Here is a 20,218-nt window from a genome sequence, read left to right as displayed (position 1 = left end):
AGTTCAAAATTGTTTCCGATAAGATGCAAATATATCGCGATTTTTTTCTAATTGAACACGATTTTTTCTAATTGAACGATTGATACAAAAAATAGGATGTAGCACAAAAAAGTATATTATTCATATTATATGCGATATTTAAACAAACTATACATCTGCTTTGGAAAATAATCGAATAAATTGAAAATATAAATTCTGAAAAAGAATTTCTATATTTTATAATTTTAATTAAATGATGTTTTAAACATCATTAAATTTCTAGGAACTTGTTATGCAATCTTCGTAAAATCTTTTTATATTTAAATATTGTTTTCGAAATTAATTTCATAACAGCATATTATTAGGAATTCAATTTTTCAATTTCTTTTATAAGATGTTTCTATATTAACATTATCAATCATTTCAAGCAGTTGTAAATGTAAAATAAATTTACTATATATACAAATAAATATAATGTAAAGATTCGGATTTAAATTCAAAATTAAAATGTTATGCACGAAGATCGTGAAGTTATAAGGACCGAACATTAGCTCTCTTGTAAAAAAGACATACAACACATTAAAAATAAAATCACAAGAAAGTGAAAAATGCAATTTACCGACCAGATATCTCAGAAAAATTGTAATTTGTCATCACTAAACTCGATAGCGCGGTTATACGCGTCGGACGATGCATATATAAAACCACAATAAATCTCAAATAATAAATCCCGCCTATACTATCCAGTAATACATGGTATTCCGATAGATTCGTGAACGTGTGAATCTCATATAGAGAAGCAAATAGTGTGGATGATTGCGAAAGAAGAGACAGGTGTGATCGAAATAAAGCGCAAAAGATTCATAGTCGTGAAAACATCTCAATGAAGCATTTCAGGAATGAGATCTAAGGAAAAAGAACGAAATCAATATTTGATTCTGCGAATTAACAGATTTCTGTTTGTCTTCTTAATTTAGCGTATCTATAAACTAATAACTTAACTAGACTACAGTAAAAATATATAAGCCATTATGTTGTTATATTAAATGACATTATCGTTGGTAATACCTTAGCAAGGATATAAAAAGTACTCTTTTACTTCTTATACTTATTTTCTCCTTGAAATGATACAGTTTATATATCGGATGAGAAGGACTAAACAAGCCCATTCTCATCACCTCATATATGCGCATCGTGGATGAAAGATAAGCGAGGTCGCACGTGAATCAATGCCGTTTACGATACCAGGTTATGAGGTATTAAAAGACCGCATGTTGATATCACATGAGGACGCAAAATTTATATGTATCCGTAATAGCGACGACGCATAGATTAAGAATATCGAATGATATAAATGCTAAATAATGTACTAATATTGCCATAAAAGTACGTTATATATCAATCACATATATTACGAATTCGAAATTTTTAAGCAATTTTAGCATGCTTGGCATTAGAATGAAAGGAAGTTTATTGTGATATGCAAATATATTTCAATATATTATATTTAATATATTATATTCAATATATTATATTATATTTAATATATTATATTTATAAATTATAAATTATAAACCGGAATATTAAACCTCTTTTGCAATATGCTACATCATTTAAAAAATATAATTTATTAATTTAAATATTATTAAAGATATTCTCGTGTATATGCGTTATTAATTTTTTGAAGCATATTTAATTAATACTAATATATCGTAATCAATAATTTTGAGAATAACAATATTGAAACAACATATATTAAAATATTATATGAAAATATTATATACATATTATAATTATATTATATAATATTATAATTATAATATATAATATTATAAAACAATATATATATAACAATATATAAAACAATATATAAAACAATATATTAAAATATTCAAAATTGTTATAATTTTTATTATATGTATACATGTATAAATTTAATGTACATACATTAAATGAATTATCCTACATATATTTTTATGATATCTTACATAAAAACAGAAAAACGATAAGCGTAAGAGTGCATTATTTGCAATTGTCCATTTTATCCATTTAAATTCGTCTAAATTTTAATTTTGAAATGTGTATTCATTGGTAGAAAATGTATCACGTGTTATCACATTTCCATTCATAGATATGTTATTAATAATGTGCCTTTTAATGTAAGTATCCAATATTACACATTTTATATCGCAAATATGTATTATTTATAACAATGTTATTACAATTATCAATAATTGATTGGCACATTTAATACATGTACAATGAATTTATAAATTTATACACATAATAAATTCAAATTACAGCAATTTTGAATAAAAATATATATTATTTCTCTCTCTTTCTTTTTCATATTATTATTTCAAAATAAATTACTTGTTAGAATAAATTAATATAAATTAAATACTTTAAAAAATTAATAAATTATTTAGAAAATTTTTTAAATTAGAAAATAAAGAAAAGAGAGGAAAAAAACAGAGAAAGAAAGAATAATCTACGAGTATGTTATATTAAATTTTTATAATTTTTTTAGCTCTTTTTGTCTACAAAAAATTATGTCACTAAAAATAAAAATAACAAAAAACAATGTGGTTCACAATCTTTTAAATTAAAAAGTTGATTCTGCAACAACTTTCAAGCGAATAACTAGATACAATTTGTTATACGAATATTACAATTTACAAAGGTGAATCATGCACTTGTAAAATTTGTTTAACGGTTATATCTTGAATAATAAAATACATTAAAAAAGCAACATTTAATTGATAAAAGAAATATATTCTGAAGTTTCACGATATTAATTAAAGAGATTTTCGACGAGTAAAGAATAAATCTTTTGAGGAGGAGATCAACTAGAGCTAGAAGTTTTTCTCGGGAGTGAACTACTTTTTCCGATGCGAGTAAACTTGTACTGGCAACGCCCTGGTCGTAAGAAACCGTTGTTTCCGCGACAAGATATCTTCTACGCTCTCAGAAACGTTCCCTGCAAATTCGACGAGTTTCTCGACAAGACGTTAGCCGTAAGAAGCTAGCAGACCGACCCGGTTGTTCCTGACCTGGGCAATTCGTTACTACCCTTCTCACTGCCCCGTCGGCAGTGTTCCATCGTTACTCGCACTTACGTATATATGCGATTCTAATTTTCCAAGTCCCATGGAGAAAGAAACTCGCGATTGATTTTCCTCGGAATCGTATCTTCTCGGCTTTTTATTGTACTATCATACCATGTCGGGTGTAGAATAATATCATCGTAACTTTGCAGAGAAATTTACGACTAAGCAATCATTCCGTACGAATCGATTAAAATAAATATATTGGACGTATCTTTCTAAATGTATAATAATAACAATAGAGTGAACGGTATTAGAAATTTTATATAAATTAAAATTCAAATAATTTGTAACGTTCCATAAAATTATCGAATTTCTCTAATCGAACAGTTTCCTCCTTTTCTCTTCTCGTGAAAATTAATTCGACACGTTTGATATTTGATTGACGCGGAATATTCGATATTAACCAACTCGGACATTTCCTTAATTAATTTAATCCGCAATTTTATGTTCTAGAAACTGCAAATATAGATACATATTGTATAATACACGCATGAAAGATATTTAATTTTATAAACAGAAAAAAAATAAAAAGTTTTTTTTTTATCTAATAGAGTAACTTTTACATACTGTAAAATCAAAGATAAAATGGCAAGAATGTTTCTAGCGTTAAAATTGCGTTATTGGACAGGACGTGCCACATTTAGCACGGATTTCTGCTCGATCAAAGTCGGCGGCAAATTTCGGATTTCTGCGGACGATCAAGCACAGACCGCGCTTTGCATTTAGCCGTATCGGCTAATGAGATCCCACGACGTCATCCCAGGAGATTATGGGTAATGCATCGCCGGAGGCTACGCCCGTGTAAGCGTGTTTCGCTCGGCAAAAGTTACCCGACAACATTTTTGCTGGTATCGCGCGGTTATTAGTATTTCGTTCGGTACTCCTGGCGGCTTTTGCACGGATTATCCGATTATTCAAATTCTCTTATCCCGCGGACGCGACTTGATAAAACCTTTTACTTCGGAGGCGACGGGTAAGGCTTAATCATCCGTTCTAATTCTGTGCAGAGGATTCATTCAATTTGGCATAAGAACTGGATTGCCCAGAAAGCAAATAGACGATACGCATATTACTGCATATTTTCGCAGAACGAAGAATTTGCTTAATCCTTTTTAAGATCTGTCAATTTGCTTCTCGCGGGGCTTGCTAACATTTTGAATAGCTTTGCAATGCTATAAAATGCCAGAATGATTTCGGACTGAATTAAGTTTCCCTAAACGTGCCCTCGTAATGGATAAAGCTGTGCAAATTCTCCGCACATCGGTTAAAAGCTGATAATAAATGGTATCCACATTTCGAGTGTGTGATAAAGGAAAAACAGTAACGTGACGGAAACGATTCTCTTTTCCAACGGTCAGAGAAGTTTCCTACTACAATAAACATTGGCGGTGATGATAATAGCACAGTAATGTAGATACATATATTCTGTAAATTGAAAATCGATATCGAAATCCCCTGCACTTTCAACGAGGCTTACGAGTTTCATGGGGTGGTAAAAGCAAATAGTCTTCGATTTTACAATTTTTATAAAAAGATCTATCTCAAAGCAAAAAGATATGAGGAAAACGTATTCCGATTGAATACTATAAAGCTAAAAAAGCTGCTATTGAATGGATAAAAAAGGGAAAAAAGAGCATCCGCAATTGGAGATTTATACATTAACGTGTGCATTTCAATGATTTTACGTTTTCGTTACACTTGACTAATTTTCTTCAGGACGAATCAATCGTCAATTAGCATAATAACGTAATGAATATATTATCATAGCAAAAATTGATCATTAAAAAAATTTGCACTGTTCACAAATCTATTCTTAGGTAAAATAAATTAATGGATAAAAAAATGTCTTTTTTTCCTTTCGTTTAAAGTACTCGAGGTAGCCCGTTCAATTTTCGTTAATCTCGCGCAGATACTTTTCCGGAAAGATTTCAATACACGAATGTGAGAGAAATGCATACAACTGCAAATGCAGCGTCGAAGTTCAATCTGTTTCACTAACGTACACATTTCCTTCTCTCTGATTCAACAATGTGACAATCGTGTCGATAGGCATCACTTACCAGATGGTTGTTCAGCGTGAATGAGAAGTTAACCGGCGGCTTCGATGACGGTAGGCTGCAATTTGCCTTCAACACGTCTCCCGCGTCGTACCGTTCGCGTTCCGATACGATAACGGGCCTTCCGCCGGGCAGAGCTGAAACATATAATTTCGCAGGTCTCTCTTATAGTCATTGTCAACGAAATCTAAAGTGTGGGGCGAATGCGGTAATCGTGCCGTTTTCCTCGAGCTTGCCGCCGAACTTATCCAATATTCAAGCGCCAATGAGGAGCCCGTTATGTCGCCAGCTTTATGCGCTTCTAGCGGAGCACAATGGGGTACGTGTATTGCGTAATTCCGACGCCACCCTCGAAAGGCAGTTACGGACGCGTAACCGTGGAAAAATATTAAGCGCAGTACGTGGGATATTGATTTTGCCGGCAGTAGCGCGAATCTGGTAAACGTGGAGCGTTGTGATGCAAAGACAATAGCTCCAAACTGAAACTGTGATTAAAAGCTTGTTTGTTCGGCTGCAAAATGAAGTGTCCGTGAATAGCGCCGATCATTGCATCGCCGCACAGGAGTTGAGACGAAACGGACTTGGGTGAAGTAATAAAGCAAACTTTGTATCGGAAATCCACTAATCGTTGCGATATTTCAAACACGAAATAGAATACTGGAGATAATCTAATTTTCGAAAAATTCCAGATATGTAAATCAAATATCCGCGATTGAGTAGAAATTGCGATTGCTAGTAAAACATTTATCGATAATAAAACATTTACGATTGTTAAAATTGCATGTATTCTTTATTTAATATATCTTTCTTCTAACTTAAATTTATTATATAGAAATGTTATATTTAAACAATATATATAATGCATTTATGATATCGGTTATTTTAATTTTCTTCTAATTTTATATTTACAATAGCGCGCGGCGTGCAGCCAGATGCATATTATATACATAATATATATATATATTTGAATTTCGCTCGTTGCACAAATATACTTCTAGAGAAATTGGATGCGGAAAATGGATCGTCAATTTACAAAGCACTTCAATTTTATCACTAAGCTATCAAAATCTAGAACGACGATAAAGATATTAAATGTTCAGTCTATGCTTACTTTACTCAGAAAAATTAAGAGATGTATAAATTTTACGTACTTGTATGAATAGTATTTCTATTCGCTTGTCATTCTACATTGTATACAAATTATAAAAGAACTATATGTAACACATCAATTATATTAAAAAATGGTCTTGTTAGCATTTATTTAAAATGTGACAATCTAAAATAGATTGTGAAAAGTATGCATATAACACGGCTTCTGCGAAAAATGTTCAGATTAAATCATAAAATATTAAAGAAGAATTATTGCAGTTTATTTCGTTAAATGTTAATTGGAGGCTCGTGATTCATAGATTCGAACACTATGCTCAAATTATAAGCTAATTTAACATCATATTTGATAAGACATTTCTCGCGAACAAATATGTAATATGTTGTTATAATGAGCGATTTATGAAAAACCGAATTTCTGCATTAATTTGATCTTCGATTAATAGGGTGGTTTCAATAATATCTAGCTACAAACAGATAAATTAATTGCATTCGTTAAATGATGATATTCAACGCAAATTTACAAACACATTTCGTATATATATTTATGTATTTAAAATTATTTAATTATCGTGTAAACCAAATTTTGGCAAAATTACCAATAAAGTTATAATATTGCAAAAATATGGAAAATTAATTTATATTCACGTATGATGAATCAAAATTTTAAGTTATATACTCTAATCCGATTCTTTGATGACTTATCTTAATATTACTGATTTTTTTCGTTTTTCTAATAAAATAATACTCTCTGATAAATATCAAAAATATTTCGAAATTTTTTATTGACTCTTTTTTATAACGTGTTATATTATACTGTTCTCTTGGTACCACTATTTAAACTTCTCAACTATTCTCACGTTCTTAACTACAGACTTCACATATATGTATACTTTATATAGTGAAGCACTTGAAGCCAACTTGGGATGAAACCGGAAGCTATTGCCAGCAAGTCAAGTGAAAGGAATAACCATCGAATCTCCTAAGCTCTGCTCGAGGCGACGATAAACCGGTGACTCGTGAAACGATAGAACGATTAATTGAATCCCAGTTATTTTGCTATATTTCATCTATAAATTATTGAGCAAGATACAGAATATTGATCAAAATATACGCTATTTTAGCGTTCCTACTTCTCACTCTCAATACTAATATACATTAATAATTAATATTCATCAAACGTTGTTGTAAAAAAGGAAAAAAACATTTTAATAAAAATTTAAACTATTCGAAAGAAATATAATTTGAATAAATCAATAGAAAAATTATTTAATATAATATTAAATATTTTAATGTGAATGAAACAGAGAGGAAAAGAGAGTACAATTAAAATTACATGACATTGCATATTTTCGTGCAAAAATTTTCAATTTTACATTTCCTTGTTATTAATGAAAGCTTTATTAACGTTTATTGTGTAAAATTCACAATTATGACTTGTATTTCTATCCAAACTTTTTCTAAAAATAATAAAATGAAGAATGGAACAAAAAGTAACACGAGAAACGTGTAACTGTCAGGTATCGCAAGAGAATTACGCAATAAAACTTTTACTGTAACGTAAAAGGTATCCTGTCTTATTTGCGCCAAGTTTTCTTCATCCTATATTTCAATTAGTTATACGTGATATCGATTTATCATTTTGTATCAATTTTAACAGGATACCGTAAGGATACGGAAAAATTGATATAAACTAAGAAAAGAAAGATAAGATATTGAAAAAAATTCCAGTATAAATATGATTTTCCCACAAGCATGTGAAGACTGTAAGATTCGTTTATCCTATGAGAATATCCCGCGATATTATCGTAAAATATGAAATTCATATCCTGTCCGATATGCGAATAGCACCACCTTCCTATATGAAAGATTCTCCGTCTGGATTTAAGTGCTGCTAATAAAGAAAACGATCTGTGGATATTATGTCTCTGCCAAAATCCTAATGAATTTCGGGTACCACCATGATGGATGGGAGATTATATGATAGAAATGAAACTCCATCACTATCACTATCACTATCGCATTGAATTCTTTGCAAATATCTATCCATCTTGTACGAAATTCATTAATCATGCGGATGAAGCCAAGAATATTGAAGTTGTCTTGCAAAATAGTAATATGATATATTAAATAGTAATATGATATATTAATGATATATTAATGATTGCGGTAATACTATAATTGTAAGAAGAAGGATAACAGAAAACACGATAATAAGTTTTCTTCGTACTGAATCTGCTAAAAAATAAACGTGATACATTTACAGCAACTCGGTGAAAAAGAGAAAACCTTTAAATATTTGACGGAGGAGCATCGGGAATAGACGAGAGTAAAAATAAAAGTTAAAGTACTACCAGAAGAAGAAGAAGAAATAGGAACGCAAGAAAACTGGCAATGGTTATGAAACGAACAATAAAAAGAATTCCAACAAAGATACATACGAAAAGTTAATAAATAGCAAAAAAAAAGGTTAATAAATGCTAATCAACTTATACAAGAGTAATCATATTTTTTCAGATTTATTATGTTAATTATAATAAAGTAATGAACGCTTTCGAAATACGTAAACAAATATTTGAAGTAAAGATAAAAAATGAGAAGCATTTTATATATTTTTAAGTATATTATATATATATATATTCCATATTCAAAATATAAAGTAATTTAATTTAGAAATAAAAAAATTTTTAAGAAGACTTTTGAATTGCTTTTTTCTGTAACTATTGCGTCCACTACTTGAAATTAGCATAATTGCAAAGGCTTTAATTTGTTATCAATGCAAAACATTTTTAAAATATTTTATATAAATTTGTCTACATTTGATGGTTGAGATATTGAACGATATAACTGATCTTTGAATTTTGCAGATTAAAATGGCCAACGAATTGCCAGAAATTTCGACAACCATATCGCGCATCATTCGATCATCAATCTTCTCCGTTTATCGGAAGTCAATTTTATAGTTGGTATGATTTACTACCATATATATACATATATACATATTTTTAATAATTACCTTCTATAAAGGCTTGTGTCAATTAAATGTGACGCATTTCTTCAGTCATAATAAAGATATTATATGAGTATTACTTAGCGCACAAAAAAATTTTCACTACAATAATAATAAACGTTTAAATTAAATCGTAATATGAATTTTAATACGTAATACTTTTATCGAGAAAATTTTTATTTAAAAAAAAAATTAAAATAATTTTTTCGGTGTTGTGATATTATTTATCATATAATAAAGTAAATTGTTAATAAATATTCTATTAAATATTATGTGAAATCGCGAAAAAAATTACTATAAAATTGCACGCAATCAAACATTCAAATCGTAATGTATTTTAATAATATGCGCATCTACGCGTGTGCGTACAAATGTATACGTAATACGCGTGTGGATGTGTATATGTATTATTTAAGTATTTAAAAAAAAGAATAAAAATGTTTCGACAACTCACAAGAATAGAAGTTAATAAGAGCTCAGGAGAACTCAGTGAATTTGTGGAAGATAATTCAAATTATTACGCATTTGTTGATACATTGAGAGAAACGTGCTTAAGCAGAACTACAAGCGATTTTGATATAGTGTTCTACTGTCGAGCGTTATACATATTAAGATCTGAATCTATTTTACATTCATGAGAATATAGGACGTAAGTACGTAGAAATTTCAAAATTAACATATATGTGCAGTCTTCTTCACAGGCAATTGCACTTGTATAAATTAAAATTATGCAAAATTCTCCAAAATCTTTCTAATTTTAAATAAGGAATATTATATCTTATACAATGCACTCTGTTTTACTGATATTACATAATTATCATTTTATGTGAATGAGTGTTAAATAATTCTATTACATCTTTACTGTAGTAAAAATAGATTCCAAATTGAAAAATTTATCAAGATAAAAGTTAAATCGCTACATTTATATGTGTATGTAATAGGCGAATTAGACAATAAAAGTTTCAACTTATTTATTGTGATAATATTTTTTTACGCACGCATTTCATTTCTATTATATATTTACTTTTAATTGTATAATATTGATAAAATTGAAATCAATTTCCTATCTAAATTTTATATTTCCTTGCAACTTTTAAATTTCAATCAATGTGAGTTAAATATTTAAACCAAGCAACATTGAGAACAATTAATTATCCTAACATAGAAATATAATATAACATAGAAATATAATATAACATTTAGTTCATTAAAGTCATCGCTATCTCAAATATTTATCACTTTGAAATACTAATGAAAGATATAAGCATATATAAATGTATCATGACACAGTCAACATAACTATACTACATAAGTAAATATCAATAATCATCATAACTTTCGCACGGTACGTGTTACACATTCTAGTTTATAAGCTTCGGGTAATGTTAATTAAATAATAATTATACATTTAATAATGCATATAAACTAAAATTAAGTAGATATCATATATATATATATATATTTTACGAATGTAATAGGCGAATTATACAATAAAAGTTTCAACTTATTTATTGATAATATCTTTTTACGCACGCATTTTATTTCTATGATATATTTACTTTTAATTGTATAATTGATAAAATTGAAATCAATTTCCTATCTAAATTTTATATTTCCTTGCAACTGTTTTGCATGTATATAATATAATTTTAATTAATTTATTGAAATTTCTATTTGCTTATAATAACATTTAATGACATTATAATAACATTTTATTATAGAAAAATAAAAATTTGTTATTTCAATTCGTAAAAATGGTCAATATATATTTTTAGGAATTTTGAGATTATATATTTTGTTTCTATTTTTTCTATACTTATATAAAGATCTATTACTTTCAAATTTAAAATAATAAAAAAGTCAAAGTACACAGTAAAATATAAGCATACACAAATGTGTGTATAACATATATTTGAGTTATAAATTAATTTTATCAATATTTATAATATTCTAAAAATTATCGTCCGGATTATTTTAATTAGAAATACTACAGATCAAAATAGAAATTATTTTAGATTTGAAGTATAAATGAAATTAGTGAGAGATATTTAATATTGAAATTTAAAGATATTTGATAAATTAAGTTTCACGAGTGCAAAGATCTTTTTTGCAATTAATTTTAAATAGATTTTGCTTCAATAAAGATTTAATGTACAGTTTAATTGCAAAGGTATTAAGTCTTAAAAAAAGAAAAATTAATTACAAAAAAGAGGGAAATATTATTTTTTCTCAATCTATTTCTCTTTTTCCCCCCCTTCCTCTCTCTCTCTTTCTCTCTCTCCCTCCCTCTCTCTCTCTCTCTCTCTCTCTTTCTCTCTCTCTGTATGTGTGTGTTCTTTAAGCAAAACTTGGCTCGAGGATTCGTTACGGAGTCAAATAAATTTCAAAAAGCTTTGTCCGGACGAAGTGCATGGAGTCCAGTATAACCTGCATCATATATCTAACTGTCACATAATGTAATTATAAAAAAGATGTTAAGTTACTTTATACTGGACAGCGTTGCGCAATTTCAAAGGATCCAACGTTTCATTCTTAACGAGGTTCCCAGAGAATTTTCTTTCTGATGAAATGCTTTCTAGAAATACCATAGGTCGTCGGACATAAAATAATGAAGTGATGGAGTATGCCATGTTACTCACGATGCTGTGTACGCGCTTACAATATAATGCTCGCGTATAGTAGGTAATTCAGTAATACTGTTTCACGAGTTTACGCTTACGACTTTGCCATTACTATATACAATTCTGTCAAGAAACAGTGCACGATACATTTGTACTAATTTAAATTTATACAAGTCTTTATGCAAATAATCACACAACAACGGTTGCACGTTTACTGGATACATTATAAAATAGAAATTATTTCTAATTTTAATGCACATTGTGCGGAATTGGCATATTACAGAATGTATTGCATTGAATATATCGCTAGACTCAGCATTTCGTTTTCACTTTGTGCAAAAGATGCAACAGAAACGTGAACTGAGAAAGAATTTCTGATATTCAAGCATATTTTTCTTGTATTGAATCGTGCCATTGCACTTTAAGATGTTATAGACTGTTCATTGAATCCTCTCGACACAGAATTGCAAAATAAACTCTTTTCCTTCCAAAACTAGAGGCGACAGTACATATTCCAAGAATAATTTTTTAGAATAAAGAATTTCATAATTTCGATGTATTAATTATTTATTCAAAATAACTTTCAGCTTCATTTTTTAACATGCTTAGTCGATAAAAAAATACATGATTTCATTGTCCGATTTCAGGTAATATTCATAGAACAATAATAGTGAAATTGTACGTGAAATTGTATGATAAAACGTAAAGAACCTATATTTTGCATATTATTAAATAAATTTTAAATGTACTGCATACGCATGTATAATAATATATGTATTATATTATTATAGTGTTGATATGATATATATTATATTAAAGCTTTCAAACAAATCTTTTTATACATAATAATGCTTTGTAATTAACATATGACCTAGTCACATTGTAAAAAATTCCGTGCCAAAATTACGCGATATTTATTAGACTTAATTAAAAAATGAAACAATTATGTTTCTGCAAAAATAAAATTCACATTAAATTATTTTCCGCTTAACAAACTAGAATAACGTAAAAAAGAGTATCAAATTTTTGAAGCCGTATAAAAAAATATTTACTATTAAATATATTTACTTACTATATATAGTAAGCAATATTCTGATAGACTGTTTTTTAATAAACAATTTAATATAAAAATAAAAGAAAAAATATATATATATACATATACATATATATATATATATATATATATATATATATATATATATTCAAAATAGAGAGAATAAAATAGTATAATATACTATAACTTTCCATATAAACCACAATAACGATAAGCTATCATATTGCTACGTTGATTTTCCATAGTCCATATATGACTATATCGACTTTTACGATATAGTTTTTATTTTTTTTCACGTATGTTATTTAAAAAGAAAACACAGTATTATAACTTTACGTGTCAACTTTACAAATATTTCGAAAAATAAATAAAAATAGATAACAATATTAACGTTATGTGTAAAAAATATTTCGCGTACATTCATTTAAAACTGATTTTTATCTCCAAATTTTTATATACGCATTGTAAATGCGATAAATAATAGGAAATTTTTGATTAATAAATAATAGGAAAATAATAGAAAATTTTTGATTAATAGTATATTATAAGCAAATCTTGCACTAATTAATAAATTAAAATTAAAAATTAGTAAATTAGAAATTTTGTAAAATTTTATACCTTTATACGCTGATTTTATATGATAATGTGCCGTTGTACCATCGAGCTAATATGCGTTTACAACAGATACAATAATAAGAATAGAGATATAAAGATGTACACGTGTAAATTCTTCAAATTTCGATTCTCACCTTGCACCTCGTAACATTCAACTTGCGTACTTAATATTACTGATTTTTGCGCATCCTTGATAATTATTGAATTTTTCAATTTTCCATAAAGAAAGAGGAAGAATAGGATCATAGAAAAAAAACACTCTAGTAGCGCGTAATGTATTAGTAACTTATAGCAAAAAGACTTTGAAGAGCTTAATGCGCGGATATTACAGTATCTCGTGATTTTTTGTTTGTCTTTGAATGAATCGCGAACCTCTTACATTTAATAACACAAATATCAGAGTAAAAAATTTATTGTTACAGATACTAGTAAATCTGATCAGTTATACAGGATTTCTCTCAATAAAACAAATTAAAAGATAACACAAAAATACTAAAAAGATTGATCATTGTAATAAGAACATAAGATTTAGAAGCATCAATTTTGCAAAATTCGTCATATGCGAAAAATATGATATTTAAAAAATTTAAAGTGAATTTTTATACAATATCAATCTCATATAGTGAATTTTATATACAATATAATATAATGTTTAAAATGTATGGATAATATACAAATAGTGCTATAAATATTTAATACGTTTTATGATTGTATATCTATATTCGATATAAATGTACAATGCTTGTGTAATATTTATATACATCGTATGATAAACAACTTGATTAATATTCGTTATGGAATCCATTAGTTATGCGTATTAAATGAGTGATTTGCAATTCAGTTTATCGAATTTGTGACACGATTATCAACAGAATGTAAAACGACATACTTTTAATTACACGAGTTTAACTTTAAATTTCGTGCGATAAATTATATCCGCACTGATGATGTCGGAATGATAAACTAATTTCCTTAATGAACGTCGCAAGTTCTAATTTTACGTAACGTATCTGAATCTCCGTAAATAAAATTTCGCCAATTATAATTTACCTTATCGCCCTCCAATTTGAATTTTTAAAATATGCAAATATATATAACAGATTTATTATATATATATATTCACATGAATAAAATTGTTTATATTATCCTTGATAGATATTTGGATACTTTAGACATATTATCGCGTGTTTATAATTGTATAGTCATGAGAAAGGCACGATGTATATGCATGCAAATTGGGATGAGATGCTGCTCAACTAAATATATATCGTACCGAACGAACATGCACGACAAGCTCATATCAATTCAGCGATGAAGAGGATGACATATATATGGATCAGATTCAATAGGCGGATCAAACGCGACAGAGTTAATAACGATGACGAGAGAACTTTCACCGCCAGCTGTGCGTTTTGCTGCAGGAATATGCATGACTCTTTAGGTGCTTCAACTTACGAGTCTACACTGCGTAAATATATTAAGGAGATGAGAGATTTCACACAAGTAATATTGATATACGAAGTTGCATTTACAATTCTTTAACTTTTACATAAGTATTATATCTTACTGTTTGAGTATAAGTCAGTGTGTATTATATTAAGTTTCATAAAATTTTTATAAAATTTTAATATTGATTTAAATTCCAATTTAAAAATTATTTATTATATTATAATTTTCTTAATTTTAATTTTTATTTTACTTTTACAATAAGTGAAAGATTAGTAATATAAATAAATTTACAAAATCAGAAATCAAAAAGTTAGAATTTTACAAACACATTATAATCATCATATGATGATTCTGAAAATTAATTTATAACACAATGTTTATTTATTAAAAATGTATTATTTCAAATAATAAGAAATTTCATAACAAATTTGTAAGAAATTAAATTTAGCATATTTTGACCATCAGTGATAAATAATGATTTGTATAAAATTTTAAATTAAATTTCAAATTATAATGCCATAAATTATAACGAATTATTATTTTGTAAATTATAATTGATCATTATTTTATAATTGTGTAGAAAAGAACTTACATTTACGCAAAATTAGTCTAAATTTGTTTTAATACAATTGTGTGTGTCTGAGTAGCATAAAATATTTTTATAAAAATATTTTTATAAAAATATTTTTATAAAAATATTTTTATAAAAATCAATTATTTACCTTTGTACAAAATTTATATAAAATATATAGTTTAAAGAAGATACATATAAAATTATTTTTGCTTGCTTTAATTACTCATCATTTGTAATTCGATAAAATCATATTCACATTAAAATTGAAATATTATATTAAAGCTTTTTAACATGCAACTTCGATTGAATTAAAAAATATTATTTCTGATCCAATTCACATCAACGGTCTCAAAATTATAAATTTAAAATGCATTATAAACATTACTACAAAGAACACATGGAACGATTGTAACTTTTAATTTTGCTCATCACAAAATCAAATTATAATTCCGATATTTTATTGCAAAAATCAATTCGACATTATTACTGAAAATATAATTCTGTTTCATTTCAAATATACAATCAGAAGAGCTCGAAAGTATCGAGAGTGTATTATAATAGAGCATCAATTCTCGTGCATATAAAAATTACCGCATTCCTAATTTAATTTAATAGAATTTAATAGAAAAAGAAAAGATCTTAGACTTCCTCGAGACGCTCGGTTAATTCGCTCACGTGTAAAACTATAATTTTAGATAACTGGCAGTCTGCCTCGTGCATGTGCGGAGTTTCGTGATATCAGATAATAACGTGGAGCATGTACTTACACACTACGGTGAGATTCTTTGTGCCAGAGGCCGTGGAGAAGGTCGGCGCGTCTGCCGTAACTTCGCAGCTGAATGTACCCGAGAGGGCGAAGTCGACTTTGCGGAGCGTTACCTGGCTCTTGTTCGAGTTGTCAGGCTGAAACACACGTACGCATAAGATGTACAGAGCGAATGGAAGTATATGCCTGCGTGCGTAGGCGGCGGCTTAGATTATTACGCCGTGGCGAAGTCGTAATGTCATTTACATGCGGATAACATAATTTTATGTAATCTTATTTGTTGCAACATGTTACGCGCTGGTGAGATTAGATGTTCAGTTTCGCAATACCATGACATGCGCCATAATTGCTAACGTATTATTGAATATTAATTTAATGTCAATTATTTTATCAGCTCATATTTTATCTGTATGTGTTATGTATTGCATAATTATTCTTGATTAAAAAAAAAATATTTAGATTTACCGAAATTATTTTATAAGTAGAAAATAGTATTTATTACTTTCTAAGTAGAAAATAATATTTTATAATGGAAAATTATTTTATAGACGGTAGAAATTGTTATGTATTCTTTATGCGAAATTTAAATTCTTGAAAAGAATATAACTCGTCGGCGCGCCTTCCGCTTCGCTAAATATTTCATAAACATCTTAGCTTTCATCATATCGAGGAATGACTGGTCCACTCGAGGGAATAATCACCTTATCAGGAAATACCATGACATGCGTCGTAATTGCTAACGTATTATTGAATATTAATTTAATGTCAATTATTTTATCAGCTCATATTTTATCTGTATATGTTATGTATTGCATAATTATTCTTGATTAAAAAAAAAAATATTTAGATTTACCAAAATTATTTTATAAGTAGAAAATAGTATTTATTACTTTCTACGTAGAAAATAATATTTTATAATGGAAAATTATTTTATAGACGGTAGGAATTGTTATGTATTCTTTATGCGAAATTAAAATCCTTGAAAAGAATATAACTCGGCGCGCCTTCAACTTCGCTAAATATTCCATAAACATCTTAGCTTTCGTCACATCGAGGAATGGCTGGTCTACTCGAGGGAATAATCACCTTATCAGGAAATACCATGACATGCGTCGTAATTGCTAACGTATTATTAAATATTAATTTAATGTCAATTATTTTATCAGCTCATATTTTATCTGTATGTGTTATGTATTGCATAATTATTCTTGATTAAAAAAAAATATTTAGATTTACCAAAATTATTTTATAAGTAGAAAATAGTATTTATTACTTTCTACGTAGAAAATAATATTTTATAATGGAAAATTATTTTATAGACGGTAGGAATTGTTATGTATTCTTTATGCGAAATTAAAATCCTTGAAAAGAATATAACTCGGCGCGCCTTCCGCTTCGCTAAATATTCCATAAACATCTTAGCTTTCGTCACATCGAGGAATGGCTGGTCTACTCGAGGGAATAATCACCTTATCAGGAAATACCATGACATGCGTCGTAATTGCTAACGTATTATTGAATATTAATTTAATGTCAATTATTTTATCAGCTCATATTTTATCTGTATGTGTTATGTATTGCATAATTATTCTTGATTAAAAAAAAAATATTTAAATTTACCAAAATTATTTTATAAGTAGAAAATAGTATTTATTACTTTCTACGTAGAAAATAATATTTTATAATGGAAAATTATTTTATAGACGGTAGGAATTGTTATGTATTCTTTATGCGAAATTAAAATCCTTGAAAAGAATATAACTCGGCGCGCCTTCCGCTTCGCTAAATATTCCATAAACATCTTAGCTTTCGTCATATCGAGGAATGGCTGGTCCACTCGAGGGAATAGTCACCTTATCAGGAAATTATCCGGCACTCGACCTAAAGTGGCCCGAAAGCTAAGTTGGTAACGGAAGGAGAGATGAAGCAGCTTCGCGTGCTGCAAGAGAAACCGGGTAGGGAAGGGTTTAATCGGAACAGGCAAAACGAAGCATGCATAATTAGCGGGGCTTAAATAATGAAAGAGGAAGAAGCACAAGTGGGCGCCGATGGCTGAAGCGAGAAAAAGGAAGGGTGAACTGCAAGCTCTTTGACGAGCAGGAAAAGAGCGCGAAAGGAGTAAACGAGCTCTTTTCTTGTCGATTTATATGACCTTTCGACTGACTTTATAGAATTACAAACAATACTGAAGGAATAAATGTGAAACAGTAATACTAAGGCCTATCTAGGATATAATCTCCGGCTAACATTCGGCTACAAGTAACGTCTTGTCCTTTGACTGGCGGTGACATCGATACCTTCGCGCGAGATGTTCAATACCTGCTGCGTATGAATCGATCATTCGCAGACTACTAATGTCGCGTGCGAGATATCAATTCTGTCAGACGAGCTATCAATCTGTCGCATCTATGAAAAATTAAAGCGACATACTGTTCAAGCAAGATACCGAATACATCGAATATATGCAACAGGATACATCGGAGAATAGCGCAGATGCAAATGCCTCTTTCTTTATCGACAAAACTCTATCTTTTCTTATACTTCTCTGCAAATATAAATATATCTTTTTATAAAATATATCTTTTAAATATATATCTTTTTATAAAATATCTAGATGAGATATTACAAGTAAATCAGCTGATAGTATTATTTACTGTCATTTTAATTCAAATAATTCAATATTCCATTAATGTTAAATATACTTTGAAAAAAATAGTTATTTAGTTTCTGTTGTATCATACTTAATCGTATAACATATTTAATGCGATAGATTTTTCTCTCTTTCGTAGATCCTTACTTATCTGATGCTTGTTTAAATTCCTATCAGAATAGTAACGATGTCAATATGCTGGAAGCGTAATATTTACACTTTTCGAATGAGAATCGGTATTTGCTCGAGAATTGCAAACAGATATTGGGAACGAAGATTGTTACGATTTCGAACATGCTATTGTGAAATAATAGGTTACTGCTCGTAGTCATGCACCGGTATTTTTGTTGCTGAATAAATCGGTTTGTTACCTTTAACACAATCATTTCAAACAAATACTTTTCTCGCTTATTTTACCTGAATGTTTCGCAAAAATCGTCAAGTACAATTTGCAAATTCGATGGGATGGACGTGCAGCGAAATACATTAAACTGCGCCGATACGCACAATATCGAGACTGTATATTTTATCGCGAAAGCGCTTTTAACGTATTATATGTCTCGCATTATACAACACCTGCCTAAGTGACGCTTTGTTAACTCGTGCAAATGTTTCGCGATTCCGACTCCGCAAACACTGAGTCGAATTGGTTAGCTCAATCTGTAGAACTTTCGACATATGCAGAGAATTTCGACATATGTACGAAATCGTAACAATCCTTTACACAGAGAGCAAAATTTCACGAGAAATTTTTATTTTGCGGAATTTTGCTCAAATACATGGTACGATAATACAATAATTAATGTTCATAATCGCCAATCAAACCAAATAATACGAGGAAAAATAATGCAGCGTGAAAATTGTATTTCTATCCTACACTGAGGGAAACATTTTTTTAAATCAAATAAATTTGTTTTCTTTGAAACTTTTGCTTTAAATGCAAGGAATTGTTTATTTCATTTTAAGCAAAAGCATTTAATTTTAATTAAATATGCATGTTATATTAAATACATTATTTTCATTTATATTTTTTTATATTTAAATACTATTTATATACTATTTATATTACTATTTTTATATTTAAATACTATTTTCATAAAATATATACTATAATTTATTAAATTAAATATATTATTTTTTAAAATTAAAAAATTTAAAATTTTTGGGAATAAAAACTGCATTTTAATAAATATTTTGTAAAATTAAAATAAAAATATTTAATTAAA

At 28.4% G+C, this 20,218-nt stretch overlaps 1 protein-coding gene across 1 annotated transcript in view; it reads right to left on the bottom strand.

Moving 5' to 3' along the window:
* LOC105255601 (platelet endothelial cell adhesion molecule) overlaps positions 1-20,218 on the bottom strand; it is a 148,220-nt gene that overhangs the window by 42,744 nt on the left and 85,258 nt on the right. The window contains exons 3-4 of the mRNA XM_011264981.3: positions 16,344-16,479; positions 5,150-5,283 (exon numbers count right to left, since the gene is read on the bottom strand). Of these exons, the coding sequence (XP_011263283.1) occupies positions 5,150-5,283; positions 16,344-16,479 (270 nt within the window). The remainder of the gene's footprint in view (positions 1-5,149; positions 5,284-16,343; positions 16,480-20,218) is intronic.

The sequence above is a fragment of the Camponotus floridanus genome, unplaced genomic scaffold (assembly GCF_003227725.1).
Source record: "Camponotus floridanus strain SB8 unplaced genomic scaffold, Cflo_v7.5 scaffold73, whole genome shotgun sequence".
Lineage (NCBI taxonomy): Eukaryota > Metazoa > Arthropoda > Insecta > Hymenoptera > Formicidae > Camponotus > Camponotus floridanus.
Note: the sequence above shows the minus strand (reverse complement) of the source record. Positions and strands in the feature narration are given on the sequence as shown.